General features: G+C 40.5%; 1 protein-coding gene across 1 annotated transcript in view; it reads left to right on the top strand.

Moving 5' to 3' along the window:
- The window catches only part of Ryr3 (ryanodine receptor 3), a 547,606-nt gene that overhangs the window by 286,763 nt on the left and 239,519 nt on the right, over positions 1–21,324 (top strand). Inside the window, exons 17-19 of the mRNA XM_005381167.2 lie at positions 5,573–5,706; positions 7,086–7,327; positions 15,843–16,035. Coding sequence (XP_005381224.1) covers positions 5,573–5,706; positions 7,086–7,327; positions 15,843–16,035 — 569 coding nt within the window. The remainder of the gene's footprint in view (positions 1–5,572; positions 5,707–7,085; positions 7,328–15,842; positions 16,036–21,324) is intronic.

The raw sequence follows: 21,324 nt of genomic DNA, 5'->3' as shown, positions 1-21,324 counted from the left end.
CGAGAATGTCTCCTTTTTAACTTGTGATGGATTTTGGGGCAGAGGCTGCTCTGTCGTGAATTCAGACCCTCCTGCAGAGATTATTCAGTATGATCACTTTTATTTCCAAAGAGAAACCTAGGCTCAAGTCATCACCAGTGTCTTTGCGGTAATTTCACGAGAAGCATGCTGAACGTAGGGCAAACTTCTATCACAACACAGTGTCTGTCATGCTTGGAAAATGCCAGCAAAATGTCTTGCTATTCCCATTGCTGTTTTCTCTAATGGTGAGTTTTCAGAAGTTTCTGACCCTTTCACTTATTTTTCCACTAAGACAGTGACTCAAAATATGTAGAATTCTAGAACCCCGGGGACCTCAAAAGTCCTCTAAGTAACAACAATGATGATGACAACTAACATTTATTTATACTTGACTAATGCCAGGAACCAAACCCGGTGATCATGTGCATCTTTTCTAGCCTTGTTTTATTCTCTGAAGTAGCATCACTGTTATTTTTACCCACAAAAACAGAAAAAGGCCAGGACCTAGGCCCTGAGGTGTCACACAATTTTCCAGGGGCCACACAGCTCACTAATGACAGTCTAGGACCAAAAGTTTAATGTTCTTTCCAGTGTTTCTCAAGCTGAAGTCTATGAACATATTCCTCCAAGTTTAAATATCCTAAGAGAATATGTTTAGTTCTGTGTTTTTATTTTTATAATTATCGCCATACAAAACTCTGCAGGGAAAGTCCACAGTTGGAAGCATTTTCATGTAAGTTACTGTTTCTCAGACTGAAATTCAAGGGCCCTTCTCATCCATGAAGGTAGTCTTTAGAGTTAAATCACATTTTTTTTTTTTTTTTTTTTTTGGTTTTTCTCCGGTACCGGGAACTGAACTCATGACCTTGCGCTTGCCAGGCAGGTGCTTTGCCACTGAGCTAAATCCCCAGCCCCAAATCACATTTTTAAAAAGGGGTTTCTACATCTTGTGGGTTGGAGAATCCCTCTGTGTCCCATGCTACCTCCAATCATGTTTACAAGCAAAATTATATATGAGACTGACCATTATCGTAACCCCACTTCCTCTCTAAAACACTTAAGTTGTCAGCCCCTGTCACATCGATGGAGGGCATTACAGTTCACCTAAAGCATGATCAAATTTGAGTTCAAAAGGCTGTAGAGAAAGAACACAGTGTTTGGAGAAAAAAGGACAGGAGTAGGTTGCAGGGCCCACTCCCCGTTTTCTGGATGCACTCTGCCCTTTGACCTTTCAGTGACTTTACTTGTGCCGCGCCTTCAGTACCCCCTACCACTTCTCCAGGTCCCGTCAAAATTCTTCTCTGGTCAATTAAAAAGTAAATTGAAATTTTTATCTGCCCTTCCAGCCTTAGTTTAAATGCCACTGTCTCCATGAAGCTTTTTCTGATCCCAGTTGAAACTCATCTCTCCTCTAGCCTTAAATAGTGTGTTCTCTGTTTTGATGCTTGTTCCAGTCTTCCTTTCATTCTAGGAATTTTCATATGTATGTTTCTCCTACTCATAGGGGTTCTTTCATCGTAGGGACCATGTTCGTAATCCTCGGGGTGACAAACCCAATTGTTTCACAATGCAGGTGATCACACACGTCTGTCCCAGGTTTAGCAAATGGATAAAAGAAATGAATGAGCAAAGCCAGAACCATTCTCACCTTGAATTGCTGGATGCTCACATGTACATGCAGGTCCCGTGCCACAGAACAAATGCCTTACACTGACTTTATCATTTGGAGAAAAGAATAACTGCTAAAAACTACAGGAATCACCATATAGTTTTCTCTGTAGTAAGCTTTTAATAATAAAGCAAAACATACCCATCTACTTGCCCCCCAACTGACCTTACTCCAAATCCGGTCAAAGTTTCCACAGATAAAGTGTATTTTATTATCTTTTTTGTTCCATAAGGATATGGAACCACCTATGAGAAAAATATAGGTAAAATAATAATGTCATTGGTCCTCAAAAAGGATACATCAGAATCAGAAGTGTAACTCAGGTCGAGGGAGGACAGAATATAAGCAAACTCAAACTCTTAGGGTCCCCACCACTGCTCCATCACCTGCATAAATCAGTTGAGTCTCCAGGCAGCCACGGCAAGATTAGACCCATTCTCCACCGCTCAGCTCTCATGCAAAGGCAGAAGGAAATCTGTTCCCTCAAGGCTGTAAAGGACTCGCTTTTCTTTTTTTTTTTCAAATATTGGACTTTATATAAAAATCTGAGAATAACATTTTTAATAACACTGCTTTTCACAAACAAAAGTTATGACAAAATGCAACAGCCAAACGATGTTCCCATTCATACACAATAGGTTCTTCTTATCTTTAAAGTGAAATTCCCACCTAAGCCTGCATTTAGGGTAAAGACTAGAGAGAGAAAGGCAAAATAAAAGCTGTTGAATGAACTGTGGTATTAGTGATGAAAACAATGACAACCAGAAGCAAATGAGCTCCACGAATGGGCACAGAGCAGGGAAGCCTGCTTCCTCAGGTAGGCAGCCCCTTGTTCACAGTGATGGTGCAGAGGTTTATTTTCACTCTCATCTCTGTCTCAGGCCAGTTAGTGGCAGGACTCCATTCTTTTTCCTCCTTTAGAGGTACAGGTCCTCTAAGTGCAGGGCTTCACAGCCTATAATGTGCTGGGGAATCTCCTAGGGAGCTCAAGTTCTTGTTCACGGGAAGGCTCTGATTTGGTAAGGTAGGGCAAGGGGGTGGTCTGAGCATCTGTGTTGCTAGCAGGCTCAAAGAGATGCCGGTGCCGGTGGTCTAGAGCAGTGATTGTGAACCTATGGCATGCATGCCACAGCGTTAGTATCACTGTTAGTATCACTGAGAGCTCTGAAAAGTTCACCATCACTGGTCTAGGGAGACCCTTAGGCATGAAATCTTTTTTTTCCTTTTTCTTTTTGGTATGTTGTTGTTGTTAGCAGTACTGGGGATTGAAACCAGGGCCTTTACACTGAGCTATGTTGCCAGCTCATATGTATTTTTTGATTTCTTATTTTGAGACAAGGTATCACCAAGTCACTAAATTGCCCATGCTGAGCTCACAGTTGGAGTCCTTCTACCTTAGCTTCCCCGAGCTGTGATTGCAGGCATGTGCTACCACACCCAGCAAAATCCTTTGGTGGAGCCCTCACCCACAGAGGAGAGAGCACACACACTAAGGGCTCTGTGGGGGTTTTCCAGGACATCACATCCAGCCACTTCCCCGAGCCAGAACCCAGCCCCATGTGCCTGCAAGGGAGCCTGGGCAATGCAGCCTCATCTTGGGCTCTGGAAGAGAAGGAAACAGGTCTGGTGAGCATTCAGCAGCACCTGCCTCACCAACAAGCTTTCCAGAGACCTAGGAGAGCATCTGTGGGTCCGTGTGGATGACCTCCAGGCACCACGCCTGTGTGCCTCTGTGGTGGAGTAGTCTGTACTCCCTTCTCTTCTAAAAGAATTTGCTTAAAATTACAGTTGGAGTCCTTCTACCTTCTACCTTAGCTACCTTACCTTATTCAGAAGAGGAAGTTTGTCCCTGTTCCCCAGCTTTACACTAAGGAATGTCTTCTGAGAACCTAAACAATACCCCCTGCATTTCTTTATGGCATTATTTATTTATAGGTCAGGCATTGCTGCTACGCTGGTGCTTTTCAAAGAGGATTTTTCTCTTGCTGCTGCTTCCACTGTGTGTGGATTAAGCTGTGCTTTCCCCCTGGCTGTAACAGCTAGACTCCTGCAGCCATCACTCCAAGGCAAAACAGATAAAAATCTGTGATGGGATGGATGAAAGTGTTAAATTTCTTGGTCATCTATGGCTCTTTTCATAGAATGAGAAATTATCATTTGGACTTCAGGTTTCTCCAGTTGATGTTTTTTGTGGAGTGAGAGTCCTCTATAAAATCACCTTTGGGATTCTTTTCTCCTTGTCCCATAAACATGCTTTGTATTTCTCAGGAACAAAATTGATATTCAGGGAGTCAGGTGGAAATTGGTTTGTGAGAATTAAGGACACAAATGCTATCAACAACCTGAGGATATCCAACCCCACTAAGCATCGAGTCTTCTGTGGCCACTTTGGAAGCCTGAAATGGGGCTGCACACCTCCCTGTCAGGGCAGGCTGTCGCTCCATGGCTGTTACTTCTCAACTGCTGTTTGCACATGCCTACTGTGAGGGAAAGAGAAGAACAGTGCCAGGCCAGCATGGCTTGCTCTTCCATGTTCTAAATGTAAAATGTGAATGAAAGAGTACACGGCTCAATGAGACAGAGCAAATGAGACAGTAGCCTGCAGGAGGAGGAGGCAGGGACCGTTCTTGCTTCCCAGGCAGCTGGAAGCAAGAGCAGGAGCAGCTTGATGATGATCTATCAGATTCATGGGCCACCTGGGCTCTTCCAGGCTCGCTTTCCTTCCAGAAGGAATGAGGACAGCAGGTGAACTATTTTAATACTGCCTTCTAGGAATTTAGGAGTATCCTAAAGAGCGTTGCTGATCTCACAGTAAGAGGCCCAAGAACAGGCATCTGAGCTACCACCCAAGGTTCACAAGCCCGCTTAGTACAAAGACCTCACTCAATGGGAGTCTAAGTGATTTCTCTCTTTTTTTAATTAAGTTTGTACAATTTAGATATACATAATGACCACATCCATCATAGGGAATTTGTGCCTGTACCTGATGTATCTTGACTCCTCTTTTTTTCCATTCTCCCCTACCTTCAACCTCTCTTCCCCTTTTTTACAAAAATGTTGTTTCCATTTTATCCTTCTTTTCTCATTTTCTTTTCCCCCTCTCCCTCCCTAGTTCCCCTTTCCTTTTGAACAATTTCTTCCTGTTTTACAATATCTATTATACATTCTAGTCCTTATTTACACTTCCAGTATCTCACACCAGAGAAACAGTGTGATATTTACACATATATGTCCAACTTATTTCATTTAAGAGTATGGTCTCAAGATCCATCCATTTACCTAGAAATGTCTCAAGTTTATCCTTCCTTATGGCTGAGTAGTTCTCCATTGTATAAAAAACAATTGGATCAAAGATTTAAATGTTAAATGGCTTTTCATTGAGAGCTATCTGACTTCTCAGTCCAGAACAGCGGGAGGGAGTCAGGGCTGAGGAGAGCCTAAGCTTCAGTCTGAGGCACCTGGAGGGCCCTTTATGCCTCTTCCTACATTTACATGGCACAGAGTGAGTGGGACCTGAATTTTGCACTTTCCATACCTCACCACACCCTAGTTGTGACCTTGACAGGACTCCAGGGTGCAGGCTCTGACCCACTATCAGAACATGACCACAAATGGTATGCAGTTTGGGAGGGGCAGGACACGAGAGGAGGACAGGGTGTCTGGGAAGAAGCTGAGCCTGCTTTCCCTAAGAGGCTGCGTGCTCTGGGCTTTGCTCATTCATGCTGGGTGAGGAGTACAGTGCCCCCTGTCTCTGAGCTGGTTCTCCATCTATCACCAGCCCCAACGCTTTATGACTTCTGCTTTCTTCCCGTGGTGGTAACTGGTCCTGCCCACTGAGTCCTCCTGGTGGTCCTGATATTTGATGACTGTGTCCGGCTGTAGGTCCTGGATGTCCTGTGCTCACTCTGCCTTTGCAATGGGGTTGCAGTGAGAGCCAACCAAAACCTGATCTGTGACAACTTACTGCCCCGGAGAAATCTGCTCCTGCAGACACGGCTAATTAATGATGTGACCAGGTAAGGCCACCAACATCAGTCCAATGCCAAGCATGTTTCTGTTTATCTTGTCTCCTGGCAGGAAAATAAAATTGATGAGAGCTACAAAATCACCCACCCATAGTTTTCATGGCAATGCAGGCATGTAGGGAAAGATCAGGCAAATGTGCACGTTTTATGATGAGGGTCTTATACTAGACTCTTTGAGCAGTTTCTCAAGCTTTTTCCTTGAAGTTGCTGAAGATAGAGGATTTGTACTGTCTAAGGGCAGAAGAAGCCTGAAGTGACTTGCCACGTTTTATTTCAAACATGAATGCACATCTTGTAACTTCTTCATAATCATATTTATTTTGATATGCAAATATTTTTAAGATCCTTTATTGGAATGGATGTCCCAAGTGGATGCTGGGTTTCTTGTATCCTCTGATGCATGACCATTTGCCCAGCTGCTATCTGTGAGGGCCAGGATGAAGAAGACCCTGCCAGATGTCTTTCTCACTGACTGGTCCCCATGTACCACCACTTGCAAATCATGTAAACTTATGGGGCCTGAAGTGGGTATGCTCAGGTTCTTACTCACTTTCCACCTAAGCCTGTCCCTTAATCCACAAGCGTGAGGGAAAAACTTTCTTCTGAGGCACAGTGCAGCCTGCAGACTTGAGCCACCATGCAGACCTCCTCCCCTCTTAGCACAGCCTGGTTTGTTTTTGTCCACCCAAATAACACAAACTCCCACCCCAGGAAGAGCACATCTCTAAGAAGATTCCAAATAAAGCCTTTAAAGATTGTTAGGATTTGCTAAACAAAGGAGTGACTGCCCTTTATTTACTGGGCAATGAACCACATACTTTTTGTAAGTGGTCTGTCCCAAGTTTATAACCACTTTACTGAGCATATTAAAACCTCTTGCCTTTAACAAGTTGCCTAATAGTGACTTAATGCTTTTAAGATGCTATTATTATTAATAAGGCTTAAGGGACAAAGCCACTGTTTTGAAAATGAGGGTGCTTAAAACCAATTTGCTGGAAGATGGAACTCGAGTAAGTAATTTCTTTCACTTACAGAGAGATACAAAGGTTTGTAATCATACAACTTTATGTAACATTTTGAGCACTGTTACCCATGGTTGGTGTTCAATAAATGTGTTCTCTTGAATGGAATATTTAAAGAAAAATCCTTTGTATTTTATAATGGAATTAAAGTTGTCCTGACACTTCCCACTAAGAATTTGACCAAATGTTAAAAGCTGTAAGCTTTTCCTACTTCTGAGCAATAACAAAAACACAAAAGTGCTCTTTCTCCAGGTTTAATTAGGCCAGTGCTTCTTTCGGTCTGGTTCAATTTGCTTTTTCAGTTGTTGAGCATCTGAAGGTTCTACCTGGCCCATTTTTAATTTTCAGTATTCGGCCTAACATCTTCCTGGGAGTTGCTGAAGGCTCAGCCCAGTACAAGAAATGGTACTTTGAGCTAATTATCGACCAAGTGGACCCTTTCCTAACAGCAGAGCCTACTCACCTGCGGGTAGGCTGGGCCTCCTCCTCAGGCTATGCCCCTTACCCAGGAGGAGGAGAAGGATGGGGAGGCAACGGTGTTGGTGATGACCTGTACTCCTATGGCTTTGATGGACTTCATCTCTGGTCAGGTGAGTACCTTGCAAGGGCATCAGCCTGCTGTCTCACTGGACCTCACTTTCATTAAGCTGAAGTTGCCCCTTTCAGTTGAAATATTACGGCTCCTGAGTCTTGGGTGGGAAGAGCATCAGGCTTAAATAAGACTTGCTGGTGCCATGGTTCTGAAGTCTCTAGACACATGGGCCACTTAACTTTTCTCAAACTGAGTATCAGTATTGTTTGGTTCTTTTTTTCTCTTTTTTTATTTTAAAAATAAAAGAATGAAGACATATTAACAGACACACAGACATTTACAAAATAAAAACAATACAAGCAATACAGAGTTTCAGACAAGGTGATAGAAAATTAACAGTGGTGGTTGTATTACATATGGATAACTTCACATTGGTTACTCAGATAAACAAATATAGACATGTAAGATTGATTAAACACTTAAACATTAACTGTTCCTTTCAATAAGGTAGCAGAAATCAGTAGTACAGCTATTTTAGCTATCCGGTGTATAACTATTTTTTGGTTCTTGTCACACAGAATTATTAGGACTCTATAAAGAGAAGAGAGGTTGAGCTTTGCTTACTTGGCAATGGACCGCATACTCTTTGTATATTTTCTCCTCACACTTACCCCTGAGGTAGAAAATACTGACCATATGTTACATATGTAGAAACCAAGAAACAAAGATGTCTGAGTTATTTATTCAGAGTCAAACTATGAAGGACCCAATCTGACTATAAATTCATCACTTTGTCAGCACTGTCTGCTGTTTCATGTTGCAGTGGCTAACGTATCTGGATCAGTTTTCCATGCGCTGTAGCCAGTGGTCTCTCAGAAAGAATTCAAGGCTCCCTTATTCAGCATAAATACTGAGCTTTCCCTAAGCATGTCCATTCTCCATGCCTGTGGATGAACGGGTTCTGCCTTGGCGACAAGGTAGCACTCTCAGGCTTTCACCTAAAATAAGGATCCTACCTCTCCTTCCTGTTGTCCCAAGCAAGCCTATTGTGTTTCTTTTGCAAAACTGCAATTGAAAACATGTGTCCCATGTAGAAACACTCTTATGGAAGCATTGTGCTATGTGTCTCTTACGTAAGGAACCAGGACACACATTCTTCCTGAAGCCCAGGATGAAGGAAGAGTTCGTCTTTAAAAGACAAATCTATACACTGTGTTTTCTTTTGTAAGTGGGAGCTGTATAACCCAGCATGTTTTCCTCGTTCCTTTAGCTTTCAGCCTAAAACCTAACTGCCTGATGTCAACAATTTAATGTCTCCTCCAGCCCTGATGACAAGCTTCTTGCAGCTCGTCTTTGCTTTTAATTGGTCGATATTGAGGGGTTTGTTTTTACTGTTTTACATTCAGTTTAAAGATTTTAAAACTTTAAGAGTGTACTGAACTTACTTATTTGTATGTTTACCTTGTATCATCTGGGAGAGAGAATGAATGAACAAATATGTCTGTGTTTTGTGTTCCAAGGGACGGCACAGTACAGACAAAAGTGACACAAAATGGCAGAATGGCTGGTTAGGCTGAAGAGGAAGGCCATCCTTCCATCCTAGTTTTTCATGGAAGGCGGATTTTCCCTTCATGGTCCTATAGACTTGTCATGAGCTACTGAGTCTGTAGCTATATCATAGAAACTGTTAGCGCGGGTTACTAGGTGCCATAAAGTTCTCAGCATTGGCTTTGGGCAATGATTCAGGCAGAAAGAATTCATATGCCTACATACATCAGCAGCTGCTCAGTGTGGTGGGATTAACTCTGTGACAGAACAAATATGTTTGACTTAGGAAAATCACTTCCACAGCACCCGCTCAGGACTCCCCAGCTCTCGCCATCTCATCACCACAATCCAGGAAGTTTCCCCAGAACCGAGGCAATACTTGAAGAGGACTCTGCATGGAGGTTGATTAAGGAAATATGAACCACACTTAGACCCTTTGGTAAACCAAAGTAGTCTCTGTTTCAGAGAGGAACTAATCATTCTCAAAGGAAGACAGTCAGACTTTTGCAGGCTTTATAGCAGTTCCTCGGGTGCTTACTGAGTCCCTCGGTCCATTTATAGACATTTGAGGAATGAAACATCAGTGAATTAGAAGGCAGAAAACTCTCTCTTGGTGTGCGTTTCAGACCCGAACATCCTAATTGCATATCATCCGAGAAGTATAGCATTGCTCCACTCTGCCCCTACTCCCCTTGCCCTGTCTGCCCTGAAGGCAGGTGAGCTGGATGCACCCCCACACATCTGACCAGCACTAGCAATGGAGGAAGGGGAAGAGGGCTGGTAATTCTATGCAATTGGAGGAAGGAGAAGAGGGCTGGTAATTCAGCTTTTCAACAGCTGATTGTGCCTCTGAACACTACCCAAACTTGGTGATATAATGGTATGGAGATACCTTCAGGGATGTTATTCTTCTAGCATCTGATAAGGTTTAAAGAAAACAATGTCTAGAAGATTTATACCTTTCGTTCTCATGAAAGCCCAAACCTTTCTTATATCTGGGCAACATTCTGACTTCTCCAACACACAGGAAGCATATATCTTGCAGAAGGCACTGCAGGTAAATATGTCAGCATGTGCTCCAGCTGAAAAAAAAATAGGTTCCTGTAATGACTCCCACCAGGACAGCAATGAATTTCCAAATACCTGATGAAAGGGTAATTGGCTGATGAAGAAATGGAATAGAAATGACACTACAACTTGCAACAGGAAGGAATGGAAGGTGATTATGGAGAGATATTAGAAATTCATCATGACAATTTTTCTTCTTTCCCTTGATATTTAAATGCCCAGGTTCATTAACTTTAAAGTTATCTCTGTGCATAAATTAAGCCACTGACTTGAACTGGTCTTTAACATACTTATGAAAGTGAATATATGTGGCAGTAGTTGGAAAGAATTGCAGTGTTCCTGACATTCTGTCAATGGAGCCAAGAAAGAAACAGTGTAGCTTTCTGGCTATGCCTGAGTTTGAATCCTAGGTCTGCCACTTTCCGATTTTTTGATGTTAGTCAAATTGCTTAACCTCTGGAGACTCAGTTTTTTCAGATAAAATGAAAATATACCCAGGCGTTATATGCACCTGTAGCCTCAGCTGCTCCAGAGGCTGAGACAGGAGGTCACTTAAAGCCCAGGAGTTTGAGGTCAGCCTGAGCAACAGCATAGTGAGATCTCATCTCAAAAAATTAAAAAAATGAGTAAATATATATATGTGTATATATTATATACAATTCCTGGTAAAACTTAAATGAGATAAAAAATATGAAATCTGACACATATTAGATATACCCAGAAAATATGATTTTTCAGCCCTTATTGTCCATAAAACCCATTGTAGCTGCAAAGACCCAAATTCTGGGTACTTCCGCACTACATCAGTGATACCCAATGGGGTAAAGAATCCAAGTCCCAGAGCGAACCCACATCCCAAGCTGAATGGCAAAAGAAGTTTTAAACTGATATTCTGGGAGTATGAATGAACTTTTTTTCTCTGTAGGCGGATGAACAGCCTTCATATTTTGCTTTCATTTTGAGCCATGGAAGCCTATGAAGTCACTTGCAGACATAGCTATGGAAAAAAATCCTCTCCAACCCTCCCAAGGGAATACTGGGGCAGCTCAGGCCGTATGACTTTCTTTTGGGAGGAATGATTATTTTGGGAAAAACATCACATTTCCCTTCTGACCTGGGCTCCTTGTGGCCCTCAGGACAGCAGCTGGAAGTCAGTTCAGCTCAGAGAAGTCTATAGTTTGCTAGTGTCTACAGGGCCGTATCATAGAAGGAACCATACCTTCCCTTCCCTTTTAGCAATTTTTTCCCTGCAGAACTGGAAGAAGCAGAGGAACTCTTCTCCCCAAGAAATAAGTGATATGGAAGTGAACAAATAAAGTAAAATTGTAATTCTTGATTTGTTAAGACAGCTGACTCATCAAGATAATTTAGATCTGCAATCAAATTTGCAGAAATTCTACCTGTCTCCCTTTCAAAAGGGGACCCTGGCTATTGTGTCATTGGTCAAATATAGCCACTAACTTGGACCTTCCACACCAGTGCTGTGAAGTTCCAAGGAGTAGTTGTAGAATAATATCTTTATATTTTTGGCTGTTCTCGAATTCTAGTGCCTAACTATTGTATTTATATTATAATGCCAAACTCTGCAGTGCCGGGGACTATGGAAATGCTGAACATCACTGTTTCCCAGTTGGCTACATTACTCATCAAACGAGATTAAATCCCACAGTCATATATCCTTGGGTTAATTTGAAGATATGTAGCATATGATTAAGTGGTTTTTTCCTTTGTCTTAAAATGCTGGGTGTGTTACTCAGCTGTAAGAAAGTATCTGAGCTAATCAACTTATAAAGAGAGGTTTATTTTGGCTCAGAGATTTAGAAGCTTTAGTCTATGATTGATTTGGCGGTGGCAAGGCAGTACCTCATGGTAGGAGCATGTGACAGAGAAAAACTGCTCACCTCATCACCGGGAAACAAAAGAAGGAGAGAGGGAAAGACCAGGGTTCCACCGTCCCCTTCAAGGGCATGCCCCCAATGACCTAAGACCTTGTACCAGGCCCTGCCTCTTAAAGGTTCCAAGCCCTATTACTGCCACACTGGACACCAAGTCTTTAACACACGGACTTTGCAGAGACCCTTAAGATTTTAACTATAGCATCAGGCCTGGAATGGCTTTTCCAAGTTTTGGGGCCCTTCAAATTGATTGGAGACTTTAAACCAGGGGACATTTCTTCAGACTGGCAGAGGCAGTGCAAGTTCCCAGCCTCTCCCAGTTCATGGTCCTAAGGTCACTCAGAGTTCCTTAAAAAACAATTAAGGCTGCTCTGAGAAAAACTTTCTGAAACAAGTTTTCTTTTTACTGTACAGAGTCATATTTCTGATGGTCACTCTGAAAGGATCAGATACATTCAACACAGTTGAGAGTGTATTTTTCACCACTATCATTCAATAAAGGGAATAAATTTTAAATTGCTATCTAGATTTAGTCCTCAATGCAACAGTTTTCCATATTTTGTTTTTCCAGTCTTAAGAAAGATAATATTTCTACTTTGTTCTGACAAGCCTACTCTTAGCCTACTAATTCTGATTTGGAGTTAATAAATAAAAAAAAATAGCATTTGCTTTGGGTTACAATGTAACAAACCCTATTCTAATGACTCTATGTAGAGGAATTCATTCAAAATACAGCAACGCTGTGAGTTAAACATTATTATTGTCTCCCCTGGTCAGATGAGGAAACTAGAATACACAAATGTAAGTTGATTGTCCAAAGTCATATAATTAGGGACAGAGCCAGAACTCAAGGCCAGGAAGACTTGTTCTAGAAATTCCACCCAACCACCACACTATCTGGCCTTATGAGATTACAGAGGACATCAGTCATGTTTCATCAGTGTCATGGGAATCAGTACAAGCAACTGACTTCACAGGTTCACTGTGGGCACGACTGTGCTCATTTTACAGATGGGGAAAATGAGCCTCTAATAGAATCACAGGCCCAGGTTCATGTATGAGTAGAGAGTTGAGCTTAAACTCACTCCTATGTAACTCAAAGTCTCCTTCTATCCCTGACCTGCAGTGCTACTTCACTGCAGAGCAATTGGAAGCATCTACATCTTATTTAAATATTGGTTGCAGATCCCTTCCAAATTATTTGGAGCCTTGAACACCCTCAGATTATTTTTTCTTGGTGGGGATACATTTATGAGTGTGCACAGTAATCCCACAGTTGCTTCATTTTCCAGTTTGAAGCTCCAAGCTGCTTACATTTAAAAATGAGCTGGACCTCATCAGATGACCTTTTACAGCATGAATATCATATGAAATGGGCTCTTTTATTCAAATAATTCTCTATTGTATGGCTCTGTGTGTTTGCTGAATATATGCTTCATATCCAGTGATAATTAGCAGTCTCCTTTTAGTTTCCAGTTAATTTTAGTTCCAACTCGGTGTTCTCCGCTGTTATACTTTAAAAATAGGCTCAGCCTCTGACTTCGTTTTGCCTATAAATGGATTTTAGAGAGTGTTCCAAAGGAGACTGCTACTTGGGAGCCCAGCCTCATAGAACAAGGGAAGTAAAAGTCAGTGTCATTCTCCTCTCTTCCTGTAAAGACACTTGGTAGCTATGGTATATTAAAAACTAAATAAAGTTCAAAACCCAACCTCTCATGGTGAGGAAACACTGGTGTGAGTAAAGGATAGCCAGCAAGTAAATGGAGATCTTAACCATGATGGGCCGTGGCACAGACCTATGTAGAAACCAGAGCATTCTGAAGGGGTAGGGGGAGAGGATGATGAAATCACAATTCAACACAGGCAATTTTCTCTGATTAATGTAATTCCTCAGAAAGGTAAAAAGCCTTGTAACTAACATGTTTATCCATCAAGCGTATGGACGTGTTCAAAGGTAACTGTCCAAGGTAGCATTTCAGTTATTTCCCAGATCTGTTCGGATTTATTCAAATGACCATGGCAATATTTTCTAGAAGTTAATGAAAAAGAGGAACATTTTATGCAGTAAGAATTGTTTTAATGGGAAAATCAGAACTTTTTAAGAGTGAGAAAAAGTTTTGCTTAGTTTTAATATCATACATTCCCTTCACAATAGACTTATGTAAAAGAAGAAAATATTCTGGGACCTGGGATATCTAAACTTCATATAAGGAGCTGGAAAGCTCAATCTCTTCAAATAGGGAAATTAGAAAGATGTCACATTTCACACCCTGCAAGTTTTGTTTTGCTTTTAGATAATTTTTCCTATAGGCCCATTGATGAGGAAATCAGTCCTCATTCTGAGTAGTGATACAAGGCACTAAAGTTACAAAACAGAGTTGATGCATGGAGTGTGCTGCAGTGCTTCTAACATGCGAGAAGTTGATCCCATCTCCCTCATCTACCTTCACAAACTGGCCATTTTGCAAATATGTCCTGTACCCTTTCTGTTCTTTTTCCTCTCCTTCATCCAACTGGCTTTTCAGTTTTTAAGTATCTATCTATCCTATATTCCCAGGCAGACTTAACACCTTCCTGTACACCTCTACTCCTATATTTATTATACTGTGTGGTGGTTTTTATTTGATTGTCCTTTTCCCATCAGGACTTCCTAAGGGCAACAACTGGGTATTCTGATTTTGGCATAACCATATGGTACACACAACAACCTCATTGCTATCATGGGAAGTTGAAAGGAAGCACAGTATAGCTTTGTTGGTCACCCAGACTAATTAAAGAGGAATGCCCAATTTTTATTATTATGGAGAGTGTAATAGTTTCACTATTTTAAAATCTAGCACTTAGCTTAGAATCTATTATTATAATAGTAGTAACTACTGAAAACATTAGTTTTAATTTGAGATTAGAAGTATTACCAAGCAGAAATTTGTACAAACTTTGTAAATGACTCAGATACCCAAAAGAAGGAGATTTTTCAAAACTTATCTTTTTGGGGCATATTATGGAGCCATTTAAAATCCAGTTTTAATGCATATTTTATCATAGAATAAAATGCTTAAGATATGGTCATAGAAAAAGCAAGCTACACAACCTACCATATCTCAATTTGGATAAAAAGTGTGTGTGTGTGTGTGTGTGTATGTGAGAGAGAGAGAGAGAGAGAGAGAGAGAGAGATGGAGATTTACTGGCAGCATTATGGAATTAATGTTTTGCCCTTTTAATATATGGCTTCTGTAATCACATAACAAGATCTATTTTTATTTTTCATGTAAAATCCTATTATAACACCTGACTTCTGCTCCTCTGTTGCTCTCTTTCCAATAGAAACATGAAGCTAATAGCAGGATGGGTGAAATGGTGTAATTATTTTCCTTTATAATTTCTGATGTAGAATGATGCAAGGTAGAAAACCAGAGAAGTTATTTTCTCACTAGTTTTAGGTCAGGAAATAAATCCTCTTATTTAAGACATAAGAAAAAAGTTTTAAAGTTACTAACAATAAAATTGACAACGTGTTTCTCTGCTTATCTGAAATAGTAAATTCTTTAAAACAAACAAGAAAGTATGCTCCACAGTCCGTTGGCTAGATGACCTTGTAGTCCTTCACTTTGCTGGTCTTTATAAACACTTGAGTGGCTGGATCTTTTTGAGGAAGGAAGAAGAAGTAGAAAAGGTCTTTGGGAACCTATGACTAGACACACACACACCTACCTCTGATGACCTGTGCCTAGCTGAAGCAGTCTGTTCAGTACTGCTGACACCAGCCTGGAGTCTTGAGTACATACTCAGTGGCTAAGTTCTTGTTCTCCTCCTTAGCAGCTGCAGAGCTTCCTCAGACTTGTCTCACACATGATGTCTGCCCACTCACCAGCCTGGAAAACCACTTCTCCATGCTCATCTCATGCAGGAAAAGCAGAGTTGCATCCCAAGCACTACTGCATGCTGGACCACCTGTGTGCCCGTCACACCTCAACACTTCCCTGGGGTGGCCTGTGTGTGTTTCCTCCAGGCTGGTAGTACCCCCAGAGTCCACAGCCTTCTTCCTGTTTTTTGCTCACCAGGCCGGATACCCAGAGCTGTGGCCTCCATCAACCAGCACCTATTGAGATCGGATGATGTGGTGAGCTGCTGTCTCGACCTCGGAGTACCTAGCATCTCTTTCCGCATCAATGGGCAACCTGTGCAAGGGATGTTTGAGAACTTCAACACTGATGGCCTCTTCTTCCCTGTGATGAGTTTTTCAGCAGGTGTCAAGTAAGTTACCGCTAAGATTTTCTGGAAAGTAGTCATGACCCCACCTTCCTGTCACCCGTGACCTGACAAGCCAGTAATCTCCAGGGCTTCAGTCCTAAAGCAGATCGCCCAAGGGAAGGGGTTGTACAAGGATAAAAGGCAACTACTTTGTCCTTTTATATTTGTTTAACAGAGACCTCTTGCAGGGGTTAGGTTATGTACTCAGATAAACACTAAGGTAAGTTCTCTGAAGAATATTAAAAATTACAAAGCATCACATGCTTATAATAAAAACCTTCAAAGACACAATTATAAATAATACACAAAAAACCACCTATGATTCCAATGCTTAGCGGTAAATCTCTATTAGTATTTTGGTGTATTTTCTTCAAGTCTTTTTTCTACAAATATATGTATACCTTTTAAATTGCAATCTCATTGAGTATGAAGTTCTTTGTCCTTTTTCTCATCAAACGATAAGTAAGAAGACTTTTACTGAGACATTATGTATCCTCTGAATGGCATCTTATAGTCACATAATAACCCTTACTTGGCTGTCCATCAGATAGTCATTACTTTGATGTTGTATTTTTGTGACAATTCTATTTGCATTGTTATAAATATAATTACTATAAATTTCCTTGCCTATAACTATTTTTCTGTATTTCTATTTTATTCTCCTAGAAGAAGGTAAAAAAAATTATGAAATTTTAAGTGTATGAAAATATATAACTATGTGGTCAGATTGATTCTTAGGAAAATCTTACAAACAATTCAAAGTTTCTTGTCAACAATTTCAAAATCTAAGAAAGTCCAAAAACCATAAAATAGTTTATAATTCATTTTGCAGCAAATCTAACCTGAACTCATTTTGTGGAAAAACTATCATCAACAAAAATGGGACTCTTTGCAGTGCAGAAATATTGATGTTTTTGAATATCAGGCACTACCCCTACCATTTGGACTGTATGACAGGCGTATGCTACGTGTACCTTCTTCCTTTATTAAATTCTATGGAATTCTGAAATCTGATACACATCTCCAAAAATTTGAGATAAAAAGTTTTGGCATGTAGTATTATATAAAGCAACATACAGGAATGGTCAAATGAATCTTCATAAACTCTTACTGTTGTTGGTTATTTTTAATCATACCAATTTGAGAAAATTGTGTCTTAGAATTTGAATTTTCTATTTCTTTACCAACATAATAAAGCATTTTAATGCTTATTGTTCTTAAGTAGTTTTTAACACAATGTTTTTGCTACTTTTGTACTTTTGGCGTTTCTGATACTAGTTTTGGGTAGTTTTTACATAGGAAGGTTGTTACAATATTTTCTGTTGGTTTCAGATATTCTAGTTTGTTACTTACCTCCTTACCTTTAGTTTTTTTCCTCCTTTTCTCTTGCACAAAAGTAATATGTCAAAGAAAATACAAAGAACCCATATTAGTATCACCAAAAGATAATCAATCACACTACTTTTTTTGGTACATATTTAAATATTTTACATTCAGTTTGGTTTGTGCTGTGTATTCTGTTTTTCTGTGCAACCTCACTGGTTATTATGTTCATTGCTCTTTGCCTCTCCCCTTACACCAGTTGAATGTGGTTTTAATTATTTCAGCCTTTATTTTGCATTTTAATAACTGAACGGCAAGACTCAACAATAATTCTTCTTTAAGAGTCTTCACCATTCCTCATCCCTGTGTTTTAAAGAGATCATACCTGAGTAAACAGGAAACTAGATTCACCATGATTAGAGTCATACTGGTATCCCTGGGAGCTGCTGCACAGGGCTTAGAAGGAGGAGAGAGTTGCAGAGACAGGATTTTAAAGCTGGAACCACAGAGAAACCATCGCAGAGCCCCAGGAGTCCAGGCAATGCGGCTGTCAGAGTAGAACCACTACCAGAGGTCTTAGCACCACAGGTATCGGGTTAGTAAACTAAGACATGTTCATATATTGTCCAAAGGAAGGTAAAACTATGGCTCTTTTTCAATTAAACTATGTAGGAATAAAGAATTATCTTTTGGAATTTGAGATGTGTGTGTATAAGTACACTCATGTAAACAGATTTTATAACTCTGAAATATTATTAATATTGTTTGAGATTCTTGTAACAAATGGAAAACCACTATGACAACAACTTACTAAGGCTGAAAATCTCATAGATTCTAGGCAAAGAATTTTACATGAGCCTCAGATATAATCTTCTAAAAAGTTTAAATTCTTCAGCTATATCCTCTCTGCTGAAGATATTTCTTCCCAGTTCTCACTTTTTAACAAAGTCCCACTGACCTGAACCACTGCCACTTGCGCCACATTCATAGCTGTCCCACTGAGCAAGACAGGACAGTCCCATGGGGTGCAATCCACCCAATGGGACAGTCACGTATGTGCGGCCCCATCATGAAAGTGTTAAATGTGACTGAAAATAGTGATGTCTTGTTTAATACTCACAATGAGCAAGTAGAAAACAGTTTTTTTGAGAGGCAGAGGCTCCATAAGCACAGAAGAAAGGGACTGGGGCCAAGATCCTCTGGCTGTCAAGAGCAGCCAGGGTAAGCCGCCTTTTGCATTTTCCCCACTCTGTTCCCCGGGAATAAAGAGAGTGAGTGGAAGTCTACTACAACATAGCAGTTTAGAGGCACCAGCCTTGGCTCAGTGCCTTCTGTGGAGAAACAAGGTCACTCTAATCAGTCAGCGCCCAGGTCTGCATTTGCCTGGCTGGTTGATGACCTCAGTCACCTACCATTACTGACCTCCTCATTTTTGTTTTGTTTGACTACTTTCTCTTCACTGATTTTAACTTATTATTCATTTTCTTTTTTTCTGGTACATTAATCGTTGGGGAATGGTACATGTACATATCATATCTTGACCAATATACTTATGTCTTGGTTGCTTTTCTCTTATTTCTGAGACAAAATACTTGACACCCAAAGCTAAAGGAGAAAAAGTTTATTTAGCTCACAGTTTATAGAGGTTTCAGTCCATAATCAGCTCCTCCAAAGCAGGGTGGCATGGCAGAGAGGCAACAGTTCAAGGCAGCAGAAGACAGCAAAAGCAACAAGAGCGAAAAAGGAGGGCACAGGCCTCTTTTCCTCCCTTATATTGTAAGCAGGCTACCCCCACCCACCCCAGGGCAGTTGTAACACTCACATAATCCTCTTTGGAAGGATGAGGGTGTTACAAGAGGAGGACACCTAGCTCCCTGCTGAGTCACTTAGTTAAACTTTGAAACTTCTCAAATTGACAGTGTATTAACCATTACAACTTACTTCCCAAGTCTCAGAAAAATACTTACATAATTGATATGAAATATGAATCCGTATCTTTGCAGAAAGGATCTTCTTCAGTCTGCTGCTGGCTAATGGACTTTTCTGCTTACTTTGTGTTTAGAGAGCAATACAGCAGCCTTGGAGGTTGCATAATAATTCTGAACCATTAGCTCACCCTTCCACTCTCCCTTAGAGCAATTAAATATAATTTTTGTGTTGCAATTCTTTTGCAATTAAGACTCTTTTCTTAATCTTCTCTTGATAAAGAATTGTAGATAACGGGTAAAGATGCAGGGACTGAATAGAATCTGTGTGTACAAGACATTCCTAGTATCTCACATCTAGGTGAGCAGCCTTCTGAGAGTACAGGTAACAGAAACAAAGTTTCAAGATAAGGAAGATGAGACATCTACCCAATTAAAAGGCACAACTGCTGAAAGAATTTAAGAAGTAAGGGGGTCTGGATGTGTTGAGTTGATGTCAACAACTTAGATCTGCACGCTTCTTGCTTATAATTGCCTTGCTAAAGAACCATGCCAGGGGGGTTGACGTTATTCCAGCCTCCTGCCCAGGAGACTATCAGCTGTGAAACATTCCTGTCTATGGGTCTCACAATATGAAATGATTCAAAGAGAGTCCACACGTAGTTAGGAAATGCATGCTTCTAAAATGCGTCTGGTCCTTCATGAGATGTCCTTAGTCTGCATTAGTGCTAATCCTGTGCTGGAAAATAGCTAACTGGTTTATTTTCACTTACGAATAAATGGGATTGATAGAATAACACTTTTTCTTACATCAGCTGGTAAAGTAGAATTTGGTGCTGAACCCAGCAGTTCTCTGCACTACTTCAGTACAGAAAACTAGAAGGGAAACCGAGATATTAATCCTAAATTCATTAAAATGAATTTACTGAAACAAAATGCATTTATTAACAAAATTTTTAAAAGTTTATCATTTCACTGAATGCTGGAGAATACTGGCTGGGTTTTATGGCTGCGCTCCCAGGGAGAGGTAAGATGTTCTGCCAGACTGCGGGGTGCTTCTTGTTTTCCCATCACACAGGCATTTGGAATTATTTCTCATATTCATTTTAAACTTCTATATGGCTTCTAAATTAGATTTTTCACAGTCCCATTTCCTTCTATGTAATGGTCCTTAATGAGGTTAGAGTCCTGAATTTTTAAATAAATATTTTATCATTGTAAGTTGTGTTGTTCATAATACCTGATTAGGATATCCCTTCTAGCAGTCATCAAAGAGCAGAGACACATGAAGAGGACAAATCATTTTCAATGAGATTTCCCCGCAGTGAAATCAAAGGCAGCATGAGTACTTACCAACACAACCCACAAATCAATCTGTATTCTCTTTCCTACTGTTATGGATACGCTTCTGTCATTTACTTTTCTATGTGCCTCTCTCCAGGCAGCGTTCCCAGTGCACTAGTGGAGAGGGCCTTAAACTAACAGCACTATTTGATATACAGCAGATTTGAGGATGAAGCACATGGACCTTGGACTCTATTGAAAAAGTTCAGTTATATAGGTGTCAGGAAGCTCTTATTAAGAAGTGATCTCACCTAGCCCTCTCTGCAAAAGGAATGAGGGCACGAATCACACAGACAACATTAATCAAAAGCTGCAGTATATAGTGGCATGTGGATGCTATTTTTTGTTTTACAAAAAAATTGATGAATTATTTACTGTGGTAGAATATACGTTTACAGCTTCCCACAGATCGACTTAATCATTTTATATAACTCTCTTACTAACCCTTTCTAATTTATAAAAACAGCAGTATCTAAAATCATTTGGTATTTGTGGTTACTGTTTGTTTTCCCTTGGTTTCCACACCAGACTTGGCTAAAATTCAGGTAACCCACAGCTTGGCTATTTCCAGCTTGCTGTGGTCAATGTGTGGAAATTATTGCTGAGATAAATATACTTCTGCAGAGAACCTGACGAGCACTGGCTGGATTGCTCTGCACTTTCATCAAATGCTAGCCACAAAGAAATATCCATGTGAGAA

This window comes from Chinchilla lanigera, unplaced genomic scaffold, assembly GCF_000276665.1.
Source record: "Chinchilla lanigera isolate Chin_1 unplaced genomic scaffold, ChiLan1.0 scaffold00015, whole genome shotgun sequence".
Lineage (NCBI taxonomy): Eukaryota > Metazoa > Chordata > Mammalia > Rodentia > Chinchillidae > Chinchilla > Chinchilla lanigera.
The sequence above is the reverse complement of the archived record's forward strand: the minus strand, read 5'-3'. Positions and strand labels throughout refer to the sequence as shown.